Source organism: Diceros bicornis, chromosome 19 (genome assembly GCF_020826845.1).
Source record: "Diceros bicornis minor isolate mBicDic1 chromosome 19, mDicBic1.mat.cur, whole genome shotgun sequence".
Taxonomy (NCBI): Eukaryota; Metazoa; Chordata; class Mammalia; order Perissodactyla; family Rhinocerotidae; genus Diceros; species Diceros bicornis.
The window spans coordinates 29,399,352-29,426,761 of NC_080758.1; the positions used below are offsets into that span (position 1 = coordinate 29,399,352).

The window sequence follows — 27,410 nt, forward strand, 5'->3', positions numbered from 1 at the left end:
TGAGAAAAGCCAGCATAAAGCACTTTTATTGCAATAATAAAACTTGAAACTCATATGTAGTGCAGGGGGTTGGAGGTGAGGGTGGGGGTAGGCAGCAATAATTTCTCTCACCAAATCACTACACAGGACAGCAAAGGGGTGAGAGAGGGGAAGGAAAAGCCAGGAAACTCTGAGATCAGCAGAGGGAGCTGAGCATCAAAAAACAGGAGATGCTGAAGCTGCGATGACCAGCATCATTTTCTTAAGACAACACTCAAGGATTTGTCATGATGGCTGGGCTTTCATTGGGTGTTAAGTGTCTACAAACAGCACCTTCAATTTAAACTCTCGATTAAAGTTCTTAAAATTTAGGAAGTGGAGCTTGGATAGATATGAGATTACAAAAGTCCTGAATATCCATTAGAAAAACTACAGGATGGGGGAAAAAAAAGCCAGGCCATGAAGAAGGCTTCAGAGGTCCCTGCTGGCCGGGGACAGATACCTGTAGCATCCAACATCGCAGTGAAAACGATCTGCTTTCAAAAGGCAGAGGTTTCAGGGGAGGGTGGAGTGGGGCAGCGGAGGCAAAGGCTCTCCCCTCCCCACTTCAGTTTTGGGTAGGGCTTTTAATTCAACCAAAGGACATCTCTCAACTTGGAGAATAATTCGGCCCTCAACAGCGCCTCAAATCTGCTATGGCTTTGCAGCGCAGCAGCAAGAATGTTTAATATATAATAGATAAAAATTTCATCAAAAAAAATAAAATAAAAATAAAGATTCTTGCATCCCCCACCCACACCAATTCCTATTCTAAAGTTAACCCATTACTTGTGCTGTTAATACTCGACTAATACTTAACTGGAAACCTAGATCCAGAAGACTGAAACTGAATCTTCACCCCAAAATGAAAACAAAATAAAATGAGTAACTTGAGGTTTATGGCATATCGTTTAGGTCAACACACATACAGGAGGAAGGGGAAGAGCAAAGCCGGCTGACAGAACACGTTCAGTCGGGTGGATGTTTATACAAAGAGTGTAGTGGAACATCAGGAAAAGCTCCGTACGGACTCGCGCGTGCGCATCTGGAGGCGCCAGATCCCTCCGTGGCACATCTGTTGGGGACAGAAAGTTTGTGAGTTCCAGCAACTCAGTGCTCTCTGTGTGTGATGGGGAGAAGGTCTGTCACACCAAGTCCCTCCCCAGTGGCTGCAGGTCTCACTGGGACCAAGCCACTTCTGCTGCAGGGGGAAGAGCCAGCCGGGCTCGGGCTGGACAGCAGGTGAGCAACCTCCTTCCCGCTTCAATTGGCCGAGTGTTTTTTCAAACCCAAGGTTCAGTTTACCTTGCTGAGGACACCAGGAGGGGCAGTCCACAAAGCCACTGACAATACAGTTGCCCATTATCATTGGGTCTCCAACGTGGTTATATATAGGAATCACCTGGGGGCTTTAAAAGATCTTAATGATGGGACCCCAGTCCCAGTGACTGCGGTTAACTGGTCTGGGCATTAGGAGTCTTAAAAGCTTCCCTGGTGACTTAAATGTGCACAGCCCTAAGCTGGTATTCCTCATGTTGAACTGACTTAGAAAACATGTGCAGTCTTCATTCATTCATGCAAACCTGTAACTTCCTGGGTTTGCCCTTGGGCTTTCCTTCAAGACCCTTGCAAGACGCTCTCAGATGTTCTTTGGCAGTGTAGGGGAGGCTTAGGCCAGGGTGATGCGTAGCCCTTTATCCCTCTCTCCCTTCCTTCCCCTGCCTCTGTCCTACCAGATTTACAGAAAGCCTGTTCTCAAATCAGGAAAACTCCAAGGCTCCCTTAAGTACACTTATGTTCAAAAGACTCAGCTCTCAAAGAATAGGAAAGAGGGTTTGGACTAGGTGTAGACCTCTGGGTAGACAGAGGCTCTGTAAAGTGCCAGGAGTTCCTTCCTGGTAGAAACGACAAGTGGAGAAGCCAGAGTCATCAAACCCGACCAGGCCTGTAAGACCCAGGTGTGGAGGGCTCAAACCACTGACAGAGAAAATAGCTAGTAATAAAAAAACCCCTTCTACTTAAACAAGTCCACAACAGGACAAGGTTACACCATAACAGACAGGCTGGCAGCCACTTGTTGCAGCTTTCAAACAAAAACATTCTCACCCAGCCCCTGGCTGTGGCCCCATGGTTCCAGGGGCAGGAGGGGAGCAGATGTAGAGGTCTAGGGCCAACTGGAAAGATGACGCTTCCTGTGTTTTAAGATTCTAATACCTACACGAAAAGTTATGTGCCATTTGGATATTGAGTTTGGCTTTCTAGAAATGAGGGGAGAGGAAAGAAAAAACGTCCATGATGGGGAAGCAGGAAAGAGCTGGTCCTAGTCTGTCACTGCCTGGATGTGCCCCTGAGTAAGCCCGTGCTCTCTGGGCCCGTTTCCTCACCTGCTGCACAGGAAGGCTGACTCAGGTCCCTAGGATCCCTTTCTAGGACTGTCTGAGAGCATCCTTTATACTTCACAAGCATCTTCTGGCATCACCTGTCAACCCACTGATAACAAGCTGGCCTGCTGTCCTCAAGTGTCCTAGGCTTGCTCCCCGAGGCAGGTGGCCCAGGTGGTAAAGCGCCTCTCGTATCATCTACCAGGCAGTAATCACAACTGTATGAACGAGGGAGCTGCACAGACTAGGACAGGGCAAGCAAGTCATCAACAGTCTTACTTCTAAAGAACTAAAATGGTGGCACTAAAAATTTGGCCTATATTTCCAGTTCCCATCTCAGTTTCAGTTTATAAGCTACATATAAAAATACTTCATTTAAACAGCTGCCATCAGCTGCCCCATCCCCATGAGTTCATTTGAAAGTATATGCCATCCTTTTCCACAGGGTGACCAACTTTTACATTCAAAGTATACACTAGTAACTAAAACCGAAAGGCTACCCGATAGAGGAATAACGTTGAGGGCAAAAAAAACCACAGCATTTCTGGGTCTCTTGCTCTCCATCAAACACTGGGCATAACACAGGAGGAGCAAAGGTGGTTACAGGCCTTTCAGCTTCAAGTCTCCTTACCCAAGGACAGGGAGCACAGGGAGGAGGCCATTGCTGTCATTCCAGTTTTAGAAGCTCCACGTCAAAGACAAGGGTGGCATTTGGTGGGATGATGCCTGGGTGCCCAGTGGCACCGTAGGCGTAGTCTGGGGAGATAGTCAGTTTGGCTCTTTGACCCACACTCATCTGTGAAAAGAAAGAAGAAAGAATCAGCTGGACGCACTCCCCAACTGTCTCTGCAAGAAGCTGAGCTGTTTGCCTGGGTATCCCTTGGCCAGGATGGTGTGACTAGGACATTCCAGGGACTGCGTGGCTGCCTGGGTGCTGGGCACCCCCCGTGCAGGACGTGGAGGTTGGCAGTCAGGCTGGATGACCCCTGCAGCTGGCTCCAAGGGGCCCAATGGCAGATAAAAACTCCTCTCAACTCCCAGAACGATCAGGGCCTCAACCATTCTGCCCAAGTCTTACTGACCTCACTCTGGGCAGCCAACATTTGGAAAGTGTCACTACCTACTCCTTCAGTGGCCTGTTACTCAAAGGACATGTTAAGTGGCACATATGCTCTTGAAAAAGGAACACTTTGATCAAAATTTTCCTTTAAAAGAAAACACACAGAAAGTAGTATTTGGGCGTAGTTTACTTTTCTGTACTTTCTATATTTATACTCACACTCAGAAATACAGAAAAACTTAAAAAAACCCAATATGATTTTCTGGGGTACCAAGTAGCAGGTACAGTATGCTTCCATTTGTGTGAAAAAGAGGAAAATATTTGTAATCGCCTGTATAAACAAAAAAACATCTTTGAAAGGAACACAAATAATACCAGTGTTTTTCTATGGGAGAACAGAGTATAGAGGCTAGGATAGAGGGAAAATTTTCACTTTTTAAAATATATTTGAACTTTTTTCATTTTCTAATCAAATATACCATTAAGTTTAAATACCTACTTTCCAAACAGTGAGCAGGTTCTCTGTTCTGTTTCTATCCTTTTACCTGTCTCTTTTAAGTGTCCACGTGTGCATTCCTGGCTCTCTAACCTAGCCCAAGAGACGGTGAATGAAGAGCAAGCCGCAGGCTATAATGAAGTTTACAAGGCCACTCAGAAGTCTTGCTTCCTACACAGCTCCCTTCAGAAACTGGGATGTGCTGGACCCAGGTGGTAAGGACAGTTAAAAGCATATGGCTTTATCTAATAAAATTCAAAAGGATCATATCCTTTACCTAGCAATTTCACTTGCAGAATCTTCTGTTAACAACCCAAATGCCCATTACAAGGCACATCTGCACCACAGGTTAGCCACTAGAAAGAATATAGCGGCCTTACACGTACTAACATGGAAGGATGCCCAAGATACATCATCAGATGAAAAAAGCAAGCTGAACATAGTACTTGTGACAGGATTGTATACCTATAAACATAAAAAACCAAACCAACAAAATTATCAAAAGAAAAGGAAAAGGGACACAAGACAACTCCTCTTTTCTCACTTGCTGAAGAAATGTTCTGTGGAGGAGTTTAAAAGAAGATGCTCTGTGTGGGTCAGACCACTCAGACTTCTCACAAGTGGCCGAGCTGTGACTGACCCCAAAGCACACTAGGTCCAGTGGGAGACTGGGACAGCATCCTGTCATGCCTTGCCAAGCCTGGGATGTGACACATGCTGATAACACTATCTCAGGGCAACTATGGCTCTTGGAACACACAATTACTGTTCCACTGCAGAACAGCCGCAGAAGATGAGTTGTGGTGTGGACAATGGTTGGTACAGGAGATGGGGGATGGGCTACAGACTCAAGGGCTGGCCAGACGTGGGGGTTGGGGACAGGATGGGACAGAAAGGAACGGTTGGTGAGGTTCCAAAGGGAAGTAATCCACAAAGATCCTCTCTTTCTAGTACTGCCAACCCTCTGCTCTGCACCAACAGAAATCTAGACACCTGGGAGTGGGATGGCTTAAAGTTTCTGAAAGTTAAGCAGTTTATTTGGTGATAAATCAGCAATATTTTATAGAGGAAGCAGAGCAATGTGTGTTCTGGAGAAGAGAAAGATTTCTATCTTTCTCTTCACTTTGGTTAAATCTCCAATTTTCTTTGGTGAAAGGGAAATAGATTAATTACCCACCATACAGGGCCTAATTATACAGCCCCCTGGGTCTCAGGCCACTATAAATATCCTTTTACCTGGTTAGTGCCAAGAAAAAAATTCCTGGGCTCGATGGGAGGATAGACTCCAACTGGAATTTGGCAAGCTTGGGTCCCCTACTATCTACTGGGAATTTCGTAGAGTTGGCAGAACAAAAGCTGTTTACACAAATGGGGAGGCGAGAAGTGACGAAACAGACTCAAGACAAACGAAATGACTTTCTACATGAGTAGGACATCTCAGAAGCGGTCTGACACCACATGGTCAGTAATAAGACAAATACAAATTAAAACTACAAAAAGATAACATTTTTCACTCATTATATTGTCCTGAAGTCAAAAGTTTAACACCACACTGTGCTGGCGCGGCTGGGACGAGACAGGCACCTTCATAACCTGCTGATGGCAATGCACAGTGTAATCCCTAAAGATGGCAACTTGGCAATATGTCAAAAGACAGTGCACACAGCCTCTGAATCCCTCACTCCACTTCTGAGGATCTGCCTATGGCAACATTTGCACAAATGTAAAATAAAGTCCAAACAAGATTAGTCACTGCAGCATTGTTACAATACTGCGAAATACTGGAGACGCCCCAAGCGGCCATCGATAGGGTGCTGGTGAAGTGCATTACAATACACTCCTGTAAGAGAGCGTCCTCCTCTTTTAAAGGGATCAAAGACAGATTAAGTGAAAAAGCCAAGTGCAGAACAACATGTGTGTGTGTGTGTCTAAAAGCAAAAAAAAAAAAATAAAAGGCATATGTTTTTGTGTATGCTTAAAGACCACAAGATGTTTCTACAAGAAACATTAATAACAGGAGTTACTTGGGGAGGAGCACTGGAAAGACAGGGCGAGATGGGAGTGAAATTTTTCACTTATACTTTTCTTGATTTTTGAGCCATATGAATGTCCTACCCATAAACATAATTTAAAAGGTAGACACTAGAAAACAACACAAAACAAACGACAGCATACCTGGGCAACCCCTTCTTCCCAGCCCCGGATCACCTCCTGCTTGCCCAGCATAAACTTAAAGGGCTTGTTTCTGTCCCGAGAGGAATCAAATTTCTTTCCATCTTCAAGCATCCCTGTGAAAAAGGGCAGTTGCAACATGAGCAACAAGGAGTAATCACATGAGGCGAGTCAGCAGCCAGCAGCAGAGTGCCCATCCCAGACGCCAGCACTGAAGGGCCTGGCAGGGTGTCCTGGGCCTGAGGAGGAACTGCGGTGTCCAGGGGGATTTCCTCCGTCCTCAGTGGGCCTCTAAGGAGCTGGGGTAGTCCCTCTACCCTGGGCTTGTGGAAGCTCTTCCCCGACGCCAAGCAGAAACCTGACGACCAGAGGCAGCCAGTACTCTACCCTGGTCTGGAGAATAGGGAAGTGCATACACTCCTGGCATGAATTTCAGCACCCTGTGGATTTCCTCCCAGACTAAGAATAACTGGGAGCCCTTTAGGCACGCACAATGGCTCAAAGTCACATACAGTGCAAGAAGCAATATTCCTTCCTCAATTCACCTGTCATCTTTTACAGAAATGTGGGCAGTGTCAGAACTGAACTGAACTGTACGATACCAGATGGTGTGGGAGAATGAGAGAGGCACAGAAGTGGTGTTGGCAAACCCCTCCCCAGTGAACTGCTAACTACTCCAGTCAGACTGTGGGCAGTGCTTCCACTCCGAGTCAGGGACTGGGCTGGACACTTCCCATACATGAACTTAATCCTCCCCATAGCACTGTCCCCATTTTACAGATGAAGGAACTGAGGCAGAGAGAAAAGAAGTAACTTGCTGAAGTAGTAAAGCTAGACTATTAATCCAAAAACCACATTCATTCTACTATTCCAGTTTCCCAGAAGCCAGATAAACCACAACGACACCCTGCACTGAAAGGGGGAATTCCAGAGATGGAGATGCCAGAGGGTGAGCGCCACGAGAAAAGAGAAACAGACACCTGCAACTCTCTGTTCAAAAAAGACCAGAGCACTGGTTTCTCTGGAAGCCAGTTTCAGCCAACTGTAACAGCTGTCACTGACGGCCTGAAAACTCTCACACCAGCATCCCAAACCGGAAGGGCCAGCCAGCTGTTGACACACAATTAACACAAAGCTGATTTCACTGGAGGCTGAGGGTGGGCACCCACCATGGTTCTAAGCGTCACTCAGAAGACCCAGCAAAACACTGAATTCTGTTGTGTTTCTGTTTTTAGAGGGAAATCCCAACAAAATCCCAACCTAAGAAACAATGTCAACACTTGTAAGTGGGATGGGGAAGCAGAAGACAACTGAGAGCTTTATCACAGTCTCCAGACGATCTGTACTTGGACAAAATAGGAAATGGGGAGTGAGGGGGACGGAAACTGCTGTCCTAACAGAGCAGGAGGGGAGACAGATGTCCTGGGGCAGGGTGGGTGCTGACACTGCTTAAGCCTGGAGCTGGGAGCTGAGGCCTGAGAGGGAGACAGGAGGCTGGGGACCCACCCCTGCCAAGTCAGAGCAGAGTCAGGAACTGGCACCCCACAACTAGCAAGCTGGGGTGTACATGTGGCTCACCTTTTACCAGAACACAATCACTACCTGATAAAGGAAAGGACAAATGGCAGGACTTGAGTAGTTTTCTATAAATGAGTAGCTGGGAGAAGGGCCCCACTCTCCACAATACTCACTGTAGACATTCCCTTTAACGCATTTCGAGCTCTGCTTCATACACTGATCCCAACCCAACTGAACTCAGTGTTAAAGGTGAGAGTAGGCAATGAACCTAGAGCTAGGATTCTCAAAATCCTTTCTCTGGCCAGGCAGGGAGCCTTCGCATCCACCTGCCCAAGACTGCTTGTTTCAGAAACAAGGAAACCAACTTGAAGGCTCAGTACCTGCCCAAGGTCAGAGCCAGTGAGGAGTGGGGCCTGGCTCTAGCAAAAGGCTTTATTTAGCCCAACAGGGACCGTGAGCTACAATGAAGACTGAAGACCGGAAATAGCCCTTTCCTGGTCTGTGCCCTTTAGAGCAGACCTTCAGGAGAGCCCCAGGGATTCCTGAGCATCCACAGTGGAGAAGTCACTGGGTGAGGAAGCCCCCTGGGAAGGAGCCAAGGATGGGAGGGTGGTCCCTGGCCCCTGAGCCATGACTGTCTGCAAAGCCTGGCTGGACAAAACCCAGAGAAAAGCCTGCCCAGAGGGGCACCTGGAACCCAGGCTGGAGCACATTCCAGACCCTTGGAAAACTCAGACCCAGCACCCCCACCTCCCTTTCTAACCGAACATCAACTTTCCAGGAGCAGCAACAGCCTGGCCCAGGAGATGAACTAGAATCAATCTAAGCCCTTCTCCTATGGCAAGACTGATGCAGGTTGGGAATATGGGCCAGCCTGGGCACTCAGACCAACTGTGAAGTCTATTGGAATCTTGCAGGAAAGACCTGCCTCACCAGTAAAGAAGAAACACATTCAGGAGGAAAGCTCCTTTCCACCATTCCAGTTGAAGGTTGTTGCATGAGGATGTAATGTCCAGAGCCATGGCAGCCACCCTGTAACCATGAGAAAGTCAGGAGCACCAGAGAGGAGTCGTCACATTGCTCTGAACCAGCCCCAAACTACCTCCCTCAAGACTTGTGTTCTGAGGTGATTAAAAGTCTGCTTTGCCGTAAGTCAGGTTTTCAGTTACCTGCAGCTGAAAGTAACCTAACTGGTATGAGGTAAACCTTTATTTGACATTTACTTAGCACACCCCACTGTAGTGCTGCCATGAGACTAACAAAGAAATGGAACTCAACAACCCACACCACAAAGGGCTATCACTGATTGAGACGACAGACCAGTGTTTACATCAGGACCCAGTACACACACAAATGTGTATAAATGAAACAAAATTTACATGTAATAGTTACTACATGGGATGCACTTCTCATTTTTAAAAAGAATGCTGATTGTGACCCCCAAATTTATTTCATGATACACTAATGGGCTGCAACTCATAGAATAAAAAATACAATATATCTACAAAAAAATTTATCTTATTTCCTGCCAAATTTGAACACGCAACCACCCAGGACAAGACTGTATTTTGACTGCAATGAAAAACCACAGGGTACTGAGACAGACACCCTGCACTACCCTTTTATTCCTGATCAAATGCATTGCCAAGCAACCTCCAGATGTTACATGCATCCATCCTGCTTTGCCTGAGGGTGAAATGCTTCAACTGTCTGACTGGTACCAGGCCGGGGGCACAAGGTGGGACCCAGCCTCTATCTGGGGCTGAGCCAGCCTGGAGACGTGGATGCTCCTCAGCACAGAGACTATGGGTCTGGGAAGGTGTCTGTTTAACCCCAGCTCTCTCAAGCTTTTCTGGGACATGGAGGGACAAAGCCTCTCCCTACTATTTTAAGAAACTATAAAAGCCAAGAAGCAGGATTTCTAAGTAAAGGGGCTTTAGTCCGGAGCTTTGCCGAGGATCTTTATTCTCCTACCCTACTTCAGATGAGCTGTTGTCCTGGGAAGAGACACAAGCCTCGCTCCAGAACATCAGACCACAGTCACCATCTGTCAATCTCACCTACTTCCTCAGAGGAGAAATCTTCAGAGAGAAGGGTTGGGTGGTGTTACTGGTAATGGTGGGATGCTTTAGGCCTGAGGAGGGAATTTCCTATAATCTAAGTCCAAAAGGTAAACAATATCCCCAGAACTGAGCAGGATGTCACACAACTGCCAGCGGCTATAGGGGGAAGGAGGTGCTAGAAGGAGGGCTTCCCCAATAGGGAGGAACAGACGACTATGTACATAGCTGTAAGCTACTGGGGGAGGAGGTGATGCAGGAGAGGAAGCAGTGTCCGTTAAGAAGCAGGAAGGAATGTGCAGACAGTATTTTCTGGAGTGCGAATCAGGCTGGTCAGTGCTGAACGCAGAACGTAAGAGAAGCTGGGACATCAAAATAGGCAGTTTTGGCCAAGATGGAGGGATATGGATCAGATTTACCCTGCCACCTAAACAACCAAAACCAAAACCAAAACACACCAAGCAAAGAAAACACAAAATAGGGCCGGCCCCGTGGCTTAGCGGTTAAGTGCACGCGCTCTGCTGCTGGCGGCCGGGGTTCGGATCCTGAGCGCGCACCGACGCACCGCTTATCCGGCCATGCTGAGGCCGTGTCCCACATACAGCAACTAGAAGGATGTGCAGCTATGACATACAACTATCTACTGGGGCTTTGGGGGAATAAAATAAATAAATAAATAAAAATTATATACATAAAAAAACACAAAATAAACAAATAAAAAACCCCACCAAAAAAAAAAAAAAAAGGGAGAGAGAAACAACCCAGAGACAGGACATTGCAATGAAGGACAGCGGTCCCTGAGAGATGGAAAACTCGCACCACAACAAGGCAGCCCTATGACTGCCCCAGCTTACATCCTCAGGAGTTTCCAGGGAGAGGGAACTGGGATGGAGCTCAAGGCAGTTTGAGTCCACAGGATGCGTACCAGGGAGGAGAAAGCTGTAGAGAGACAGATCCCCATAGATCTGCAGTGGGTCCCCCTTGAGTATTCAGCAGAATACTACCCAATGCATGTGTCTGAGAAAACTACTCAAGGCCAGGAAAAGAACCATCCAAAACGTTTAGAAGGAACAGTGCCCAGCGCTTACACGGGGCTGGGATCAGGGCCTGTTCCCACCAGCCAGACTGGAGAAAGTCATGGTTCACGAGGCACTGGGTAGGACACCCAGGAAGATCTCATCTCAGTAGTGGGGACTCCTCAGCTCCAAACTAAGCACTGCTCCAGATCCCTCTAACAAATCATAAAAGCAAGAGCCCAAACGATCAAACTCTTTCCAAGTAACTTAAGTACTTCCCAGTACAAAGCTCAAGAAGATTTACAGAAATAAAAATATGTAGCAGCCCAAAAGGTAAAATTCATAACATCTAGCATCCAGAGATTACCAGGCATGCAAAGAGGCAGGAAAACACGAACCACAATGAGGAGACTAGTCAATCAATTGAAACCAACCCAGAACTGACACAGATGTTAGAATTAGTAGAGAAGGACAGTAAGATTTAAATTAAACTTACAGAGATGAAAACTACGATGCCTGAGATGAAAAATACACTGGGCTGGAACAACTGGATATCCACAGGCAAAAAGTAAAAACTTGGATCTATACTTCACATCATAATCAAATATCAACTCAATACAGTATAGACCTAAATGTAAACACTAAATCTATAAACTTCTAGAAGAAAACATAGGGAAACAACCTCTGTGACTATGCTTTCTTAGATATGAGGCCAAAAAGCACAATCCATAAAAGGATAAATTGAACTTTATCAAAATTAAAAACTTCCACACTTTAAAAGATACTTTTAAGAGTGAAAGGTCAAGCCACAGACTGGGAGAAAATCTCTGCAAAGCATATACCTGATAAAGGACTTGTGTCCAGAATATATAAAGAGCTCTCAAAACCCAACAATAAGAAAACAAACAAGTCGATTAAAAGAGGGCAAGAGATGTGAACAGATACTTCACTGAAAAAGATATACAGATGGCAAGTAAGCACCTGAAAAGATCTCAACATTATTAATCATTACAAAAATGCAAATTAAAACCACTAAGAGATATGACTAGTACTCATTAGCATGAGTACAACTAAAAAGACTCATCACATCATGCACTGGTGAGGATGTGGAGGAACTGGAATTCTCATATATTGCTGGTGGGAATGTAAAATGGAACGACTGTGGAAAACAGCTTGGCAGTTGACGTTAAACATACACCTCCCATATGACCCAGCTATTTTACTCCTGGATATTCATCCAAGATAAATGACAGCCTGTGTTCATACAAAAAACTTCTATACAAATGTTCATAGCAGACTTACCTGTAACAGCCAAAAACTGGAACAACCCAAACATCTGCCAACTGGTAAATGGATAAACAAGTATATCCACACAATGGAAAACTATTCAGCAATTAAAAGGAATGAACTACTGATACATGAACATAATAATATCAAAATAATTGTGCCAAGTGAAAGAAGCCAGCCAAAAGAGTACATCTTGTACGATTACATTTATATAAAACTTTAGAAAATGTAAACTCATCTATGCTGACAGAAAAAGCATATTTGTGATTGTGGGGGATGGGAAGGGGGGTTTCGAAGGGTAGAAAGAAACATAAAAACTTATAAAATTGTACGTGTTAAATATGAGCAGTTTATTGGATGTCGATTATGCCTCTACAAAACTGCTTTTTAAAAAAAGAAAAAAAGAGATTTACTAAAATCCTACATATGTTCACCTCCTACACCCAACCTGGCAGTGGATGGCAAGGTGCTGCCTCTGGGGAAGGAGCAGGTAAAGCAGGCAGCGAGTCAAGTCTCAGCAGCTGCTCCCCTTTAACTCGGGACACCTCTGTGCCAGGACCTGGAGCCCTTGAACAGCGAAGCCACCTGCCAAGTTAGTGCCATAATTTCCTCGAGAAAGCAAGCTCTGCTGAGAGAAGGCAACTGAGGTTACAGTTCAGACACGGCAGCTGACACTCTTTAAGCTCTGAAGGCCACTCTTAGCAAAAACCATCACCAACATAATCTTCTACCTGCAGAACTGACTGATTTCATTTCTAACTACACACAAACCCAGAAACTGCCTGGGGTAGCTCCATACTTTTGATTTCAAGAATTAATTCTTGTTTCCTGCTGAATGCGGCTTGAGGTCACAGACAGGGACTCAGAGGCTCTATGTCCCTATGGCACTCAGCTCAACCCCTGGCATTCACAATGTTGGCATTCATGAGCACTTTAGGATTTGCCTCACTTGCACAATTTTTAAGAACAAACACGAGACTTTCACACTTAGACCTCTTCCCTATATGAGAGGAAGAATCTGAGGGGTAATCTCAGAACGGCAGCTTTTACTTTCAGTACCTTTAAATTACTAATCAGTGAGGAAAATGTGAAAATCTGGGGGTCTCCAGTTAAAAGCACAAGACCATGAAAGGAGCAAAACCTATGGCTGCCTGAGGGACTGTGAAAGCAGCTTCTGGCTGCAAGGCAGCTGATGTCACCTTCTCCTGGGTCTCCTCCCAAACTGTTTAGCTGTTCTTTTGGGGGAAGAGCCAGACTCAAATTCTTGGAGAGGGAGCAGGAGGGCTTAAAATTTAAAAAAAACGGAGTGGGGAAGAGTCTCGAGTTCCTCCTCCATGGCTGCCTGCTCTTTCCTGCTGCTCGTCTGACAGTGCTCTCGCTGAGAAGGACCAGCAGAGGCAGACGTGGCTAGCAGCTGCTGTCAAAGTGCCCCTGGACTGTGTTCCTGGTGCTTGGCCCAAGTTACAGAAGCAGTGGTTAAGACCCAAGGTCAGGATTTGGAGATTCAAGAAGACCACTGGGTTATTATTTCACTAATAATCCAACAGAAAAAGAGCCACTTCCAGTGCACTCTGCTTCGTGGAAGGCAGAGTCACCATACACCCTCTGCTGAGTAAGGAAAGACGACTGAAGAAGGCAACTCGAGCGTTAGGGCTTCAGCACTTGCTGTAGTTAAAGCTCATGACCACAGTGTGTTTTTTAATTCCTGATGAATCTTTGCAGGTGGTTTTCACAGGCAGCATCGAACAGGGTCCAAAATACGGAAAGTTTTATGATTAGAAAACAAAACACCCAAACCTAAATCAAACAATAACAACAACAAAACAGAACATCCTAAACCCCAAACATTCAAAACAAAATAAAGTTCTTGCCATTTACAGTTGGGAGAGGGAGAAAGGATTTCTATTTTCAACTCAATAGGTAGTTTCCTAAGTACAAACAGAATGGTTGAATGGAGTTGGGGGAACCAAACTGAAAATCACCAATTTTTCTGCAGATTTGCATTTGAAGCCCCTTGGAACATTCACACATAAATGCACTAACCTAGGTACAAATGGGTACCCTGAGCTAGGTTTAGCTATTTCCCCTCTTTCTTCTCATTATTATATACAGAAGTTCTCTCAACCACCTTTTATACTTAACTGCCCCACCAGAGACTCATAAAAACCACAGCCTGCACAGCCCCAGTGCGGTGAAAAGCGTCTTCACGCCCCAGTCTCTAGCTCATCCTCACTCCTTCTTTCTCATGTGAGTTTTATGCCTACCAAGGATCGGTCAGCTGTATTTGTTCCCAAATCCATTTATGTCAGCTATACTTATTGAGTATAGATAACGTAATTAAATAGCATGTAAATAAATGAAATATGAGTGTGAATAGGTGGTCCTAGCTGACTGTTTGGTAAGACTCAATAAAGGCAAGTCACTAAAAAATACTGCTAGTGAATAATTGTGTGTGGATGAGATCAATGTATGTTTAGAGAAAGAAATCTTAAAAATCTAGAAATGTTTGACATTTAGATGACCTTACAATAGTCTTGCTCTACTTTAAAAGAAGGCAAAATTAGTTTTTGCAAGAATCTTGATGGGAAACTCCACCAAAAGAACCATCCTCAAAGACAGACTTGGCCCTTTAATAAATGATTTCTGTTTGGATTTGAAATAAAATGTTTAGAATTACAACAGATACTACAGAAATACAAAGGATTATAAAAGAATACTATGAAAAGCTATACATCAACAAATTGGATAATCTAGAAAAAATGGACGAATTCTTAGAATTATATAACCTTCCAAAATTGAACCAAGAAGAAACAGAGAATCTGAATAGACCAATCACTAGTAAGGAGACTGAAATAGTAATAAAAAACCTCCCAAAAAACAAAAGTCCAGGACCAGATGGCTTCCCTGGTGAATCCTACAAAACATTAAAAGATTTAATACCTACCCTTCTCAAACTCTTCCAGAAAACTAAAGAAAAGAGAACACTTCCTAACTTATTCTATGAGGTCAACATTACCCTGATACCAAAACCAGACAAAGACAACACACAAAAAAGAAAATTACAGACCAATATCACTGACGAACATAGATGCAAAAATCCTCAACTATTAGCAAATCTAATACAATGATACATTAAAAGGATTGTACAGCATGATCAACTGGGATTTATTCCAGGGATGCAAGGATGGTTCAACATCCACAGATGAATCAATGTTAATACACCACATTAACAAAATGAAGAATAAAAATCACATGATCATCTCAATAGATGCAGAGAAAGCATTTGACAAGAAACAGCATCCATTTATGATAAAACCTCTGAATAAAATGGGTATAGAAGGAAAGTACTTCAACAAATAAAGGCCATATATGACAAACCCACAACTAACATCATACTCAGCGGTGAAACACTGAAAGCTACTCCTCTGAGAACAGGAACAAGACAAGGATGCTCACTTTTGCCACTCTTATTTAAAACAGTATTGGAAGTCCCAGCCAGAGCAATCAGGAAAGAAAAAGAAAATAGATCCAACTTGGAAAGAAAGAAGTAAAATCGTCACTATTTGCAGATGACATGATTTTATATATAGAAAAATCTAAAGAGTCCACCAAAAACTACTATTAATAATAAACAAATACAGTCAAGTTTCAGGGTACAAAATCAACAAACAAAAATCAGTTACATTTCTATACACTAATGATGAAATAGCAGAAAGAGAAATCAAGAAAACAATCCCAACTTACGATCGCAACAAAAATAAAATACCTAAGAATAAATTTAACCAAGGACGTGAAAGATCAGTACACTAAAAACTATAAAACATTGCTGAAAGAAATTGATGACATAAAGAAATGGAAAGATATTCCATGCTCATGGACTGAAAGAATTAACATAGTTAAAATGTCCACATTATCTAAAGCAATCTATAGATTCAATGCAATCCCTATCAAAGTCCCAACAACATTTTCCACGGAAATAGAACAAAGAATCCTAAAACTTATATTAAACAACAAAAGACTCCAAATAGCCAAAGCAATCCTGAGAAAAAAGAACAAAGCTGGAAGTATCACATTCCAACTTCAAAATATACTACAAAGCTATAGTAATCAAAACAGTATGGTACTGGCACAAAAACAGACACACAGATGGATGGAACAGAATCAAGAGCCCAGAAATAAACCCACAGATCCACAGACAGCTAATTTTCGACAAGGGAGCCAAGAACATACAATGGAGAAAGGGAAGTCTCTTCAATAAGTGGTGCTGGGAAAACTGGACAGCCACATGCAAAAGAACGAAAGTTGACCATTATCTTGCACCATACACAAAAATTAACTCCAAATGGATTAAAGACTTGAATGTAAGACCTGAAACCATAAAACGCCTAGAAGAAAATGTAGGCAGTACAATCTTTGACACAGGTCTTAGCAGTATATTTTTGAATACTATGTCTCCTCAGGCAAGGTAAACAAAAGAAAAAATAAATAAATGGGACTACATCAAACTAAAAAGCTTCTGCATAGCAAAGGAATTCCATCAACAAAATGAAAAGACAACCTACCAACTGGGAGAGAATATTTGCAAATCATATATCTGATAAGGGGTTAATATCCAAAAATATACAAAGAACTCGTACATCTCAACAACAAAAAAACAAACAACCTGATTAAAAAATGGGCAGAAGATCTGAACAGACATTTTTCTGAAGATAGACAAATGGCCAACAGGCACATAAAAAGATGTTCAACGTCACTAATTATTAGGGAAATACAAATCAAAACTGCAATGATACCACCTCACGCTCGTCAGAATGGCTATCATTAAAAGACAAGAAGGGGGCTGGCCCAGTGGCACGGTGGTTAAGTTCGCATGCTCCACTTCTGGCGGCCCAGGGTTCAGATCCCGGGCATGGACCTATGCACCGCTTATCAAGCCATGCTGTAGCAGGCGTCCCACATAAAGTGGAGGAAGATGGGCACGGATGTTAGCACAGGGCCAGTCTTCTCCAGCAAAAAAGAGGACTGGCAACAGGTGTTAGCTCAGGGCTAATCTTCCACACACACACACACACACACACACACACAAAGACAAGAAATACCAAGTGTTGGAGAGGATGTGGAGAAAAGGGAACCCTCATACACTGCTGGTAGGAATGCAAACTCATGCAGCCACTACGGAAACCAGTATGGCGATTCCTCAAAAAATTGAAAACAGAAATACCACGTGATCCAGCTATTCCACTACAGGGTATTTGTCCAAAGAACATGAAAACACTAATTCGAAAAGATATATGTACCCCTATGTTAATTACAGCATTATTCACAACAGCTAAGACTTGGAAGCAACCTAAGTGCCCATCAACGAATGAATGGATAAAGAAGATGTGGTATATACACACAATGGAATACTACTCAGCCATAAAAAGGGATGAAATCTTGCCATTTGTGACAACATGGATGGACCTTGAGGGTATTATGCTAAGCAAAATAAGTCAGAGAGAGAAAGTCAAATACTGTATGACTTCACTCATGTGGAAGACAGAGAAACAACAAGGACAAACAAACACCTAGACACAGAGAAGAGATTGGTGGTTACCAGAGGGGAAGGGGGGTGGGGGGAGGGTAAAAGGGTAAAGGAGCACACGCGCACTGTGACAGACGGCAACGAGAGTTTTGGTGGTGAACACGATGTAGTCTATATGGAAGTCGAACTATAATGATGTACACCTGAAATTTATACATTATAAACCAATGTTACCTCAATAAAAGAATAAATTAAAAAAAAGGTTAGAGAAGCCCTGTCACTTTTATGATTAACATATCAACTACCCACTTGTCCCAGTCATGATGGGTGAAAAGACATTCTACACTGAGGTAAGTAAAAGGAATTAATTTGAAAGCTTATGTCTTTGTTCCATTTCCGGGCCTCTGTGGTTGCATTCCCAGGACAACCCTCCTGAACTGGGGTTCTGAGAACCCCATGTGCACAGTATGATCAAAGGTCGAACATCTACCCAAAGAGGAAACCGACTTCTTCCTTCTCACCACACAAACTGAGTGCAGGCATATTTCCCATCTGTTATCTGGAAGTGCTTCTAACCTTTGGCTAAATCCCTTTAGATTGTATGACCAAAAGTATATTTTCAAAGGAGGGCTCATAACGGGAAGAACATGCAGGACCCAGGATACAAACCAGAATGCACGTCCTTGTGGGCATGCCCTTCTATTTTCTATGTTATCACAACATAAATAAGAGGACTGCCACATCATGTCTCAACTGGTGGTGGTGGCGGGGAGAGGCACACAGGGAAACATGCTGTTTAACAGTGGCTATCTAGAAGTGGTAGAAATATGCACGATTGTTACCTTTCTCTTTTCCGTTTTATAGATGGTCAGTAAGCACTTGTAGAAAAAGGCACCTTTTCCCCTCCAGACCTTTGCGCACACTTGGCAAGCCCTCTCCTTCTGCCTGAGGAAGCCACACACATCAAAGACCATGCGCACTTCTAGCCAGGTGCAGGCTGCTCAAGGCACTCCCCTTGTAATGGACCATTCCCTATGAGGCAAGCACCTCGATCCCTCGATCGAGGGCGGGGCTGGGGCTTTCCCCAGCTCCTAACACATGTGCTGAATGACGGAGGGAAGGGTTTGGTGTGTTGACCTGTGTGCACTGGATGTGAGAGGAAGGAGCGGCCACAATTTTATTAATCCATACGGAGTGAACAAAGTCCAAAATGTTGTAAATGCTTTCTTTCTTATTCTAACCTAAAGGAAATAGAAATATTATACCAATCATAACAAGAATGTGGGCTTTCCCCACTGCAGCTAGAGACTAATCCAGGTCCTAAGTGACTGCGCATTCAAACAGTCACTGAGTACCTACTCCACGCCAGGTCCCGATGGAGAGACCCTGGAGACCACCACCACTGCAGGTCTGGCCTCCTGGAGCCTGCTGGGTAAAGAGCAGATATAATATCCCCACCTGACTGTGAGAAAGGCTAAAAAGGAAATGGATGGGTGCTTTGTTGAACTGGAGGCGTGTGTGTGCATATGCAAAGAACCACTTTAGCCAAGGGTCAGGGGAGACCCACTGAGGGGTGTCATTCAAACTGCGATAAGAGCCTGCCTTAGGTGGAGAGTGGGGCCATGTGGTGGCAACTAAACCTAGGGCACAGACCTTCCTATGGGGAAAGGCTGGTGCGTTTGAGGAACCAAATGCAGGCCAGGGTGGTCTGAGCTCCTGGGAGGGGAAGAGTGAAGGCAAGGAGAGAGACAGCAGCATCCAGGAGCTGATTATTTCTCCCTCTCCCTCCCATTCTTCCTCCTACTTTTTGCACTGCTAGAGTTTATCTGACCAAAATTAAAGACGGCTGGGGGAAGGAAAGCAAGGACTCAGTTGAGTTCCTGAATAGGTAAAAAAACAGGAGAGAGGAAAAGTAGAAATAAAAATAACAAACTTTGCCATGAGCGCCAAAGGGAGAAGGGGGATAGTACACGTCTCAGTTATCCATAATACCCCTGACCTTTTCCATGGGAAACAGCAGCTAAACTATTTTTAGAGAAAATCCCAAGGCAGATAAATGATCCCCAGTTTACGGATATAATGAACCCATTAGCACGTCACAAAAATCAGTTTTCAATCACCAAAAATGTTCAAGTTAAAAAGCCTATGGGTAAATGAGTGAATTTTATGGTACATAAATTATATTCAATAAAGCTCTTAGTGAAAAAAAAAAAGTCAATGAGACCCACTGAAAGGAGCCAGAGCTCTTTGGAGAGATGACTGATGCCAGGACCAGGGCAGTGAAACCAAGGAAGCAATTAAGGAACAGTGCGAGCATGTCAAAAAAGTATTGGAACCAGCTTGAAGGGGCTCCTACTGGCCGAATTTGGGACAATATGAATATCAAAAAGAATAATGAATATCAATGACTTTAAGGCCCTGAGTAAAATCGGAGTTCACAATATACTAAAAACAGGGGGAAAAAGTAAAAAGTCACTTGCCACCACTGGGGGTGACTATAAAACCAATTCCTCACTTTAAAAATTGGTGATCAAAGGGAAAAAATGAAGTTTTACCCTATTTTATAGAGGAAAGGCAGCTAATAAATGCAGAGGGTATGAAAGAATTTTAAAATCACCACTTTGTAAATGCCACTGAAATCCTTTCTTCAGGTAAGAACCATCAATTGGTGTAAACCCCAGCAGGTGAAAGGCTGAGGAGGAACAGGGTGTTTGCAATATGTCCAAGTGCTCCACAGAGGGCCTGCTGACTGGGAGGGGAAACGCACCTTCACAAGATCAACCTGAGCATCACACACAGTGACATTCCCCACAGTGTGTGTGCTGAGTACGAAGTAGACAGCATCACGTATGAAGTCTTCCCACTAAAATGTTTAACCAGAAACCATTCAGACATTTAAAACTCAACTTCCAGTTTACAGGAAATCCAGGCGGTGGAAGGAGTAAGGCAACACCAGGAGAAGACAATGAGACAGACGGGGGTGTTCTGTAAGATAACCAGCCTGCTCTCTTGGAAAACCAGGGTCAGTAAGAAAAAAATCAGTGTGAGATTGATACTACAAACATAATATCCAACTGCAATGAGTGAACCTCAACTGAATTCTGTTTAAGAAAACAGACTTAAAAAACACCTTGACGACAACTGGGGTAGTTTCAGCATGAATTTGGTTTTAGATGCTACGGAATCATTTTAAATCTTCTTAGACGTGACCAGTAGGAGGACAAGGAGAATATTCTCATTCTTCGAGCATGCTCAAGTATTTCGACGTAAAGCATCATGATGTCTGCAACTTAAATGGCTCAGCAAAAAAACACAGATTATAGCTCAATGTATGTATTCTGTAAGTAGACAAAAACAGCATACATGACAAAATGTCAACCACTGTGGAACACAGGTGGTGGGCACCCACCCTAAAGTGCATGTGAGTTTGGGGCTGGAGCGCTGAGCCCAGGACTCTGCCTTTCTCCCACTTTAGACATCACAGGTGGTGCTGGCAGGACGAAGGACGGTGGGGGGGATACATCACTCAGTGCCTGGGACACAGGAAGCCTCCATGACTATATATGCAACACGGCCTCACAGGCACTGCCCCTCCCAGAATGCACTCATCCCAGCTCTAATGCTCCAGCTACTCCTCACAGGAGGTGCTGTCACTTGCGTTTTACAGATGGTACACGGACACTAAGACAAGAGGGACAATCTGCCCAAGCTCTCATAAGATGTCAAATGGCAGAGGCAAGATCTGAACTCAGCAAAGGACTCACATTCTCTTTGGGGATCACTGTCCACTTGGCACCACCTCTGCCCACCTGCCCAGGCTGGCACACTCTACACACCCAGGAAACAACCGGGGCCCTGTTTCTGCCCTTGCCCCCAACAGTTCAACGTCCACACGGCAGCCAGAAGGGAGGGGTCCTGTTAAAGTCCAAGTCAGCTCATGACCCTCTAATGGCTCCCACCTCACTCAGAGAGAAAGGCAACATTCTTATAACAACCTACCAGGCTCCACCATCACCTCAACTCCTGGCACTTCCCCCTCACACATCCCATTCCAGCACACCGGTCTCCCCGCTGTTCCTCTAACGCGCCAAGCATGCTCCAGCCTCAGGGTCTCAGCACCAGCTCTTCCTCTGCCTGGAACTCTTCCCCTGGACAGCCACACCACTCACTCCCCAACTTCCGTTGGGTAATATTAAAATGTCATTTGGTCAGAGGCCTTCTCCAATCACCCTAAGAGCAGCAAACCCCCTCCCCACGCCCTCATGCTTTAATCTCCCCACAATGTTTCTCACCACGGAACGTGTCACACCTTCACGCCATTAGTCTATTAGTCTCACCCACAGATGAGGTCTTTGCCTATTTAGTTCACTGACCATGTCTCAAGTGCCCGGCTTGTTGCTGTTGCTCAATAAACATGTGCTACAGGAAGTAAACGGTCCTGCTGCAGCCCTGCCCAAACAGCCTCAGCCTGTCTGCCTCAACACAGCACAGGGGGAAGCCATCTGGGGAGTCTCTGCTGGTGGTGAGCCTTCCTCCAGACATCAGATCATCAGCCAAGAAACACTCAGCAGGGAAGTGAACAGAATAAAGCAGAGAGGAGAGGGGAGACCGAGGCTAAAGAAAAGCAGAGAGTGGAAGGGGGGCTGCAGGAAGGTGGCCACACCTGTCCCAGGAGCCCCAGCGTCCCTCCAAGTGGACCTCTGGAGATGGGGCTGGGGGACCTTCGGTTTTTCTCAGAAGCCAGACTACTGACAACTTAAACCCGATCCCAAGGACAAGATGTGAACCACCTTTTAAGAGGATAAAAAAGAATTCCTCCAATCCACTTGAGGCTGCTCGGACAATGGCAGGCACATGGCCTGCTGATGTGAGTAAAAGGGACATAAGCCTAGCTGTGTGTCAGGACACGCTCAACAATAAAGATGACGAAACTACTGGAGGCAAGGAGGGAGCTGTGAGAATCCACTTGATCCTCAAGGCACATATTTGCCAGGTTACCTTTCCACCTCCTCCCTCCCACTTCAATGCCTGTCATGCTACTAGGAGGTGCTTGGCTGGTGACAGCAAAGTTTTCCTTTTCCCTTCTGGCATCACAAAGAGGTGGCGCAGCCTTCCTTTGAGGCCATGCTCATGCTGTGCTCTGCTGCAGGCCACAGAAGGCACCAGAGGGAGCTTTGAGAGTGGCACCAAGGCTACTACTGGCAGCCACCAGTAGCATTTAAAACGTCCATGTGGTAAAAGTCAGTCTGTGCTATGCATATCTCTGGTGGCTGAGAGGGGATTTTGGCTACCTTACTTTCAAATCAGCAGTAGTGGACACCCAGCCAGAGTGGACTGGATCAAGAGTGTTCACCTGACTCGAACCTGGGTCAATCAGACTCTCTCTTCTAGGAACTGTAATCACTGGAGTCACACAGCCAAGCAATCCGAGCTAGATATTCAAAAGGAGACAGAGAAACTGGGCAGGGGGTGGGAGGAGAGGGGTGGGCACACACGGGACTTTCACCATCCACCACTTGGGAGAAGCAGAAAAACAAATTTGTAACAAGAGACTACTGAGGCAGCCAGGCAGAGATAAACAGAGGTGAAAAGGAGAGGAATCGTGAGCATTTCTTCTTGCTTCTTGAGGCCCAGTGGGCTTCCCGACTCTGCAGATCCTCAAATCTTTATGGGATTTCCCATCCCCCCCATCACGCTGCCTCAAGATGGATTCTGTTCCCAGGGGCGTAAAAGCCTTAACTGCTACAGATGAAATCTCAAAGCACCTACCCATTCCTGTCACACCCCCACAGGTCTCAAACAGGTTCTTCCTGGGAGGCAGGTGGCAAAGACCCGCAGGAACAAAGCCGCCCGCCCAAGAACAGCCTATTCTGTGGGCATGAGGCAGAGCTGGCTTCTCACTAAGGCGTCTTTGTAGGGCTTATCAAAAATGAAATAAAAAAGAAAGCTTTTGTCCTAATGCACACCAGGGTCCTACTGCTGTTCTGGGAACGTGTGGGTGGGTGCCACCCTCAAAGAAAACAGACTTGGAGAAGAGGCACTGGGAGCCCTGATGGTGTTCTGGGTCCCACGACAATCTGTTCTCTCAGAAAAAGGCTCCAGACATGCTGTGTGGGGACATCTCACCAAGAGGCACAGTGAAATGTGGTTCTGCCTACATGACGGTGTCCAGTCCTGCCATCAGCACCAGGAGGTGGGTAAGCCAAGGACGAGAGGCACAGACTTGGGAGTCGGAGAGATGTAGTCAATTATCCTAGTGTGGCTACTTACAAACTGCAGGGGACGGGGGGCTGAAGTCACCTCATCATCTCTGAGTCCCTGTCTCTGCCCCAGTTGGCTGTGGGAACTAATCAACTGCTCACGCACCCCAGCCCCACTGTAAAAGGCAATGGTTACTCTTCCCATCCCACTGATCAAACAACAACCAAACTGACAAGCTTTCCTCCACCAGACCTAGACTCCGGCGCTCACCGTGGCCTACAAAGACAGCCATTTACAACACCAAAACCACTTTCCAGTTTTGTTCCCAGGCATGAGACTGTTTCCTACAAAGAAGGGTTTCAATACCTCCTCCTTTGGTAGCCTTTTAAAAGGTTCAGTCCTTAACTCCCTCCATCCCCTGCCCTCATTTCTACCCATGGAGAAGGGCCAGAGAAATAAAAGAGCCAGAGAAATAGAAGGCAGGGGGCATGTTAGTTGCCTTTTTTCTCCTTTCCAGTGAAAGTCATTTCCCTCAACAGAGGGCTCCCCCATGATCTGGGAGAGAAACATAGAGCATATCCCTGAGCAGCAGGGTCAGAACTGCCTACAGCCTACTACCCAGGAGGAGGAGGAGGAGGAAAAGGGAGGGAAGGAGAAGAAACAGAGGAAGGAGGAGGAGGAACAGAGGAAACAGTGGGAAGGGGGAGTGAGGGGGAGGAAAGGGGGAGAAAGGCAAGGAGGAGAGGAAGGGAAGGTTATTCATATCAACAACTGTGGCTACACCAATCAGCACCCCCCGCCCCCAGCCACAGAGTCTCCGCCTGCTCAGCCTCCCCCCTCCTCCCCAATACAACCCAGGAGGACCTTGTAAGGGCATGGAGTAAAAGATGGTCCCAAGGCACATGACTCTGATGTCTGAATTGAATTCTGGCTGAGGGGCTACAATTTCCTTTCGCTTACAGTACTGTTTGTTACCCTAACTGGGCCTCAGTTTCCTTATCTCTAAAATGGGGATGAGAAAAGTCTCTACTCTTAGAATCCGAGAAAGGCTGGGGGCTAAATGACATGTTCTGTCAGCCTGGGCCATCACTACCACTGAGGCTTGGATTTGTAAGCGGCTCAAGAGTAAGAAGAGGAAAGCGACCGTGCAGATCCAGTTCCTCCAAGGCCGGCTGAGCCAGAGCAATGACTTAGTTAGCGGGACGTCGCCCCACCCGCAGCAGAGAGCAAAGTCCCACTTCCCCGGAGGGAAGAGGCAGCTCCGCAGACTGGGAATTACCTCGCCCTTATCTCCATTGAAGACAGGGCCGGAAGCGGGGGTAGGGTGTCAACCGGGACACTGAAGTGGTGCAAATCCTTTCTGATGGTCCCTGGCCAGGGCTCTGCCCGTTCCTGAGCGTGTGACCTTGGGCAGGGGACTTCGCCTCCCCAAGCCTCAGTTTCCCCGTCTGTGCAGTGGGCACAGAACTGCTTCAGAAGTGCGAGATCACGCCCGGCCCGCAGCCGGGGCTCACAAATGCCGACTCAGACCGTCCCGGGTCCGGCGGCCCGAGGCTGCCCCTCGGGGGCGCTGCCACCGCCCAGGCCTCGGCCTCGGGCCACGCGGGTCCCGTCGTCGCCACACCCCGGGCCTCTGCCCCCCGGCCGCGGGGCCGGCCGCACCCGGGCCGGACCCCCCGCGGGCCCGCCGACTCACCCGTGTAGTGCACCACGCAGGTCTGGCCGCGCTTCGGGAAGGTGCGCCCTGAGGAGAGACAGACAGACAGGCGGGCGCGGTGAGCGGATGCGCGCGGCGGCGGGGCTCTCGGGGACCGCCGGGCGCGCCTACTCACCGTCTCCGGGGGAGATGGTCTCCACCTGCACTCCCATGGCTGCGGCGGCGGACGCGGGGCGAACGGCGCGAGGGGCGGCGTGGACCACGGACGGACCTGGCGGCGGCTCTGCCTCGTCCCTCCGCGCAACGCCTGCGCACGCGCGCGCCCCCGCTCGCCCCGCCCTGCGTGCGCGCTCCGTCCCGCGTGCGCGTCCCCGACGCCCGGGCCGCGGGGCAGGGGCACCGGAAGCCCGGAAGCCCCGAGGCCTCCGGATGCAGCCGCTCTGAGCGGGCGGCTTGCTTTCCCCACCCTTCCTGTCTCTGTGCTTCCAGCCTGGCGGGCATCTCTGTAACCGAGTTTCCGCGTCTGGGAAAGGGGAGTGATAACTGGGGGTCCGCCAGTTTCCGACGGCGTGACTTTGAGCCGGTTCACACCGCGAAGTACAGAGTTGCTCATCCTGTAAAAAGGGTGGTTGCGGGAGGTCCTCGCATTTGTGCATTCATGTTAGCTTTCGATAAATGGTTCAAGATTGCGAGCTCTGGTGTTCTGCGCTGGAGGAGGAGCCAGTATTTACACTGTCCTGCGTGAATCCTGTCCTCTCTGGTCGGGATTCATTCATTCATTCATTCATAGCTTGCATACATATATTCTTATTGACCACCGACTATGTGCCGTGCACTGTGCTAGGTGCTGGGGAGTCGGCAGTGAAGGAGACAGACTCAGTCCCTGACCTCACAGAACTCAGTCTGGTAAGGGAGAGACAATCAACCATATAGATAAATGTAAAGTTGCTAATCTACAGGTACTGTGAGAGAGCCATACATGGCGTTATGCTAAGAGAGACATGTAACAGAGATGCCTATCTTAGCCTGGAGTGTGGTGAAATGCTTCCCTGAGGTAGCCAGGTTTAGCCAAGGTCTGAAGGAGCTGGTCAAGCTGTCTGTGTGTCAGGATGGGAGGGGCAGAAAGAACACTCAGAGGCATTTTGGCTGGAGGGAGCATTGTGACACAGTTTAGGAGCTGAGGGAGGCAGGTGGACTAGTCCTCTGCATCTCCCTCCCTGTGCTCCTCAGGTGTTTTAAACACGACCTCAAAGTTCTTTGACACTCTTTCCATCAACTATGTCCCCTTCCCTAGAATCTCAGGGAGCTTGTGACTGCTTTGGCAATTTTCATTATTATTTAGGATACAGGCTGTAACAGAAACCAAATTAACAGTGGCTGAAATGAGACAGACGTTGCTGTCTCTCTCTTATAGCAGTCCAGAGGCAGGTTGGGCAGCGCGGCTTCGTAGGCTGTCCCGGGACCCATTCTCTTTCTAATTGTGCCTCACCTTAGGATACTACCCTCTTATGCGTGGTCCAAGCTGGCTCTCCACCATGTTTGCTTTCCAACCAGCAGAAAGGGGAAAGGGAGAATGTGAAGGCATATCCCCCTTCCTTTAAGTGCATGACTTAGAAGTTGCATACATCTCTTCCCCTCACACCTCATTGGCTACAACCTATTGTATGGCCAAATTTAGTTGCAGGGTGGCTGGGAAATATAGTCTTCACTCTGAGTGGCCCTGTGCCCAACTAAAAATCGGGATTCTGTGCCTATAAAAGAAGGGAAGAATGGATATTAAGAGACAAAATTAAAAAAGAAGAGCCCAGCAGTTGCCAGGACACTGCTCCCCACCACCACCACCTAGAGACAGTCAGACTGCAGAGAGTTCCTGGGTCCGGTTTTCCCTGAAGCCCAGCAGCATGTGGCTTCCCGCACTTTCCTTCTGTGATCTGCTGGTTCTCTCATGGCTCTGGAATGGGCATCTGTTCAAAACATAGATCTGCCTTTGAGACAGTGTCCATCCCAATCCACAGATATA

General features: G+C 46.5%; 1 protein-coding gene across 2 annotated transcripts; it reads right to left on the minus strand.

Moving 5' to 3' along the window:
* On the minus strand, window positions 1-25,674 carry FKBP1A (FKBP prolyl isomerase 1A). Of its 2 annotated transcripts, XM_058563038.1 has the most exons (5): window positions 25,566-25,674; window positions 25,430-25,477; window positions 6,131-6,243; window positions 3,031-3,195; window positions 1-1,093 (listed from the first exon to the last, which is right to left on the minus strand). In XM_058563038.1, the coding sequence occupies exons 1-4, from the start codon at window positions 25,600-25,602 to the stop codon at window positions 3,067-3,069; spliced, it is 327 nt and encodes a 108-aa protein (XP_058419021.1). In that variant the 5' UTR covers window positions 25,603-25,674; the 3' UTR covers window positions 1-1,093; window positions 3,031-3,066. The 2 variants fall into 2 exon arrangements, with proteins under 2 accessions (XP_058419021.1, XP_058419022.1); XM_058563039.1 differs by lacking the exon at window positions 25,430-25,477 and having other exon boundaries at window positions 25,566-25,673.
* Window positions 25,675-27,410: the final 1,736 nt, after the last annotated feature.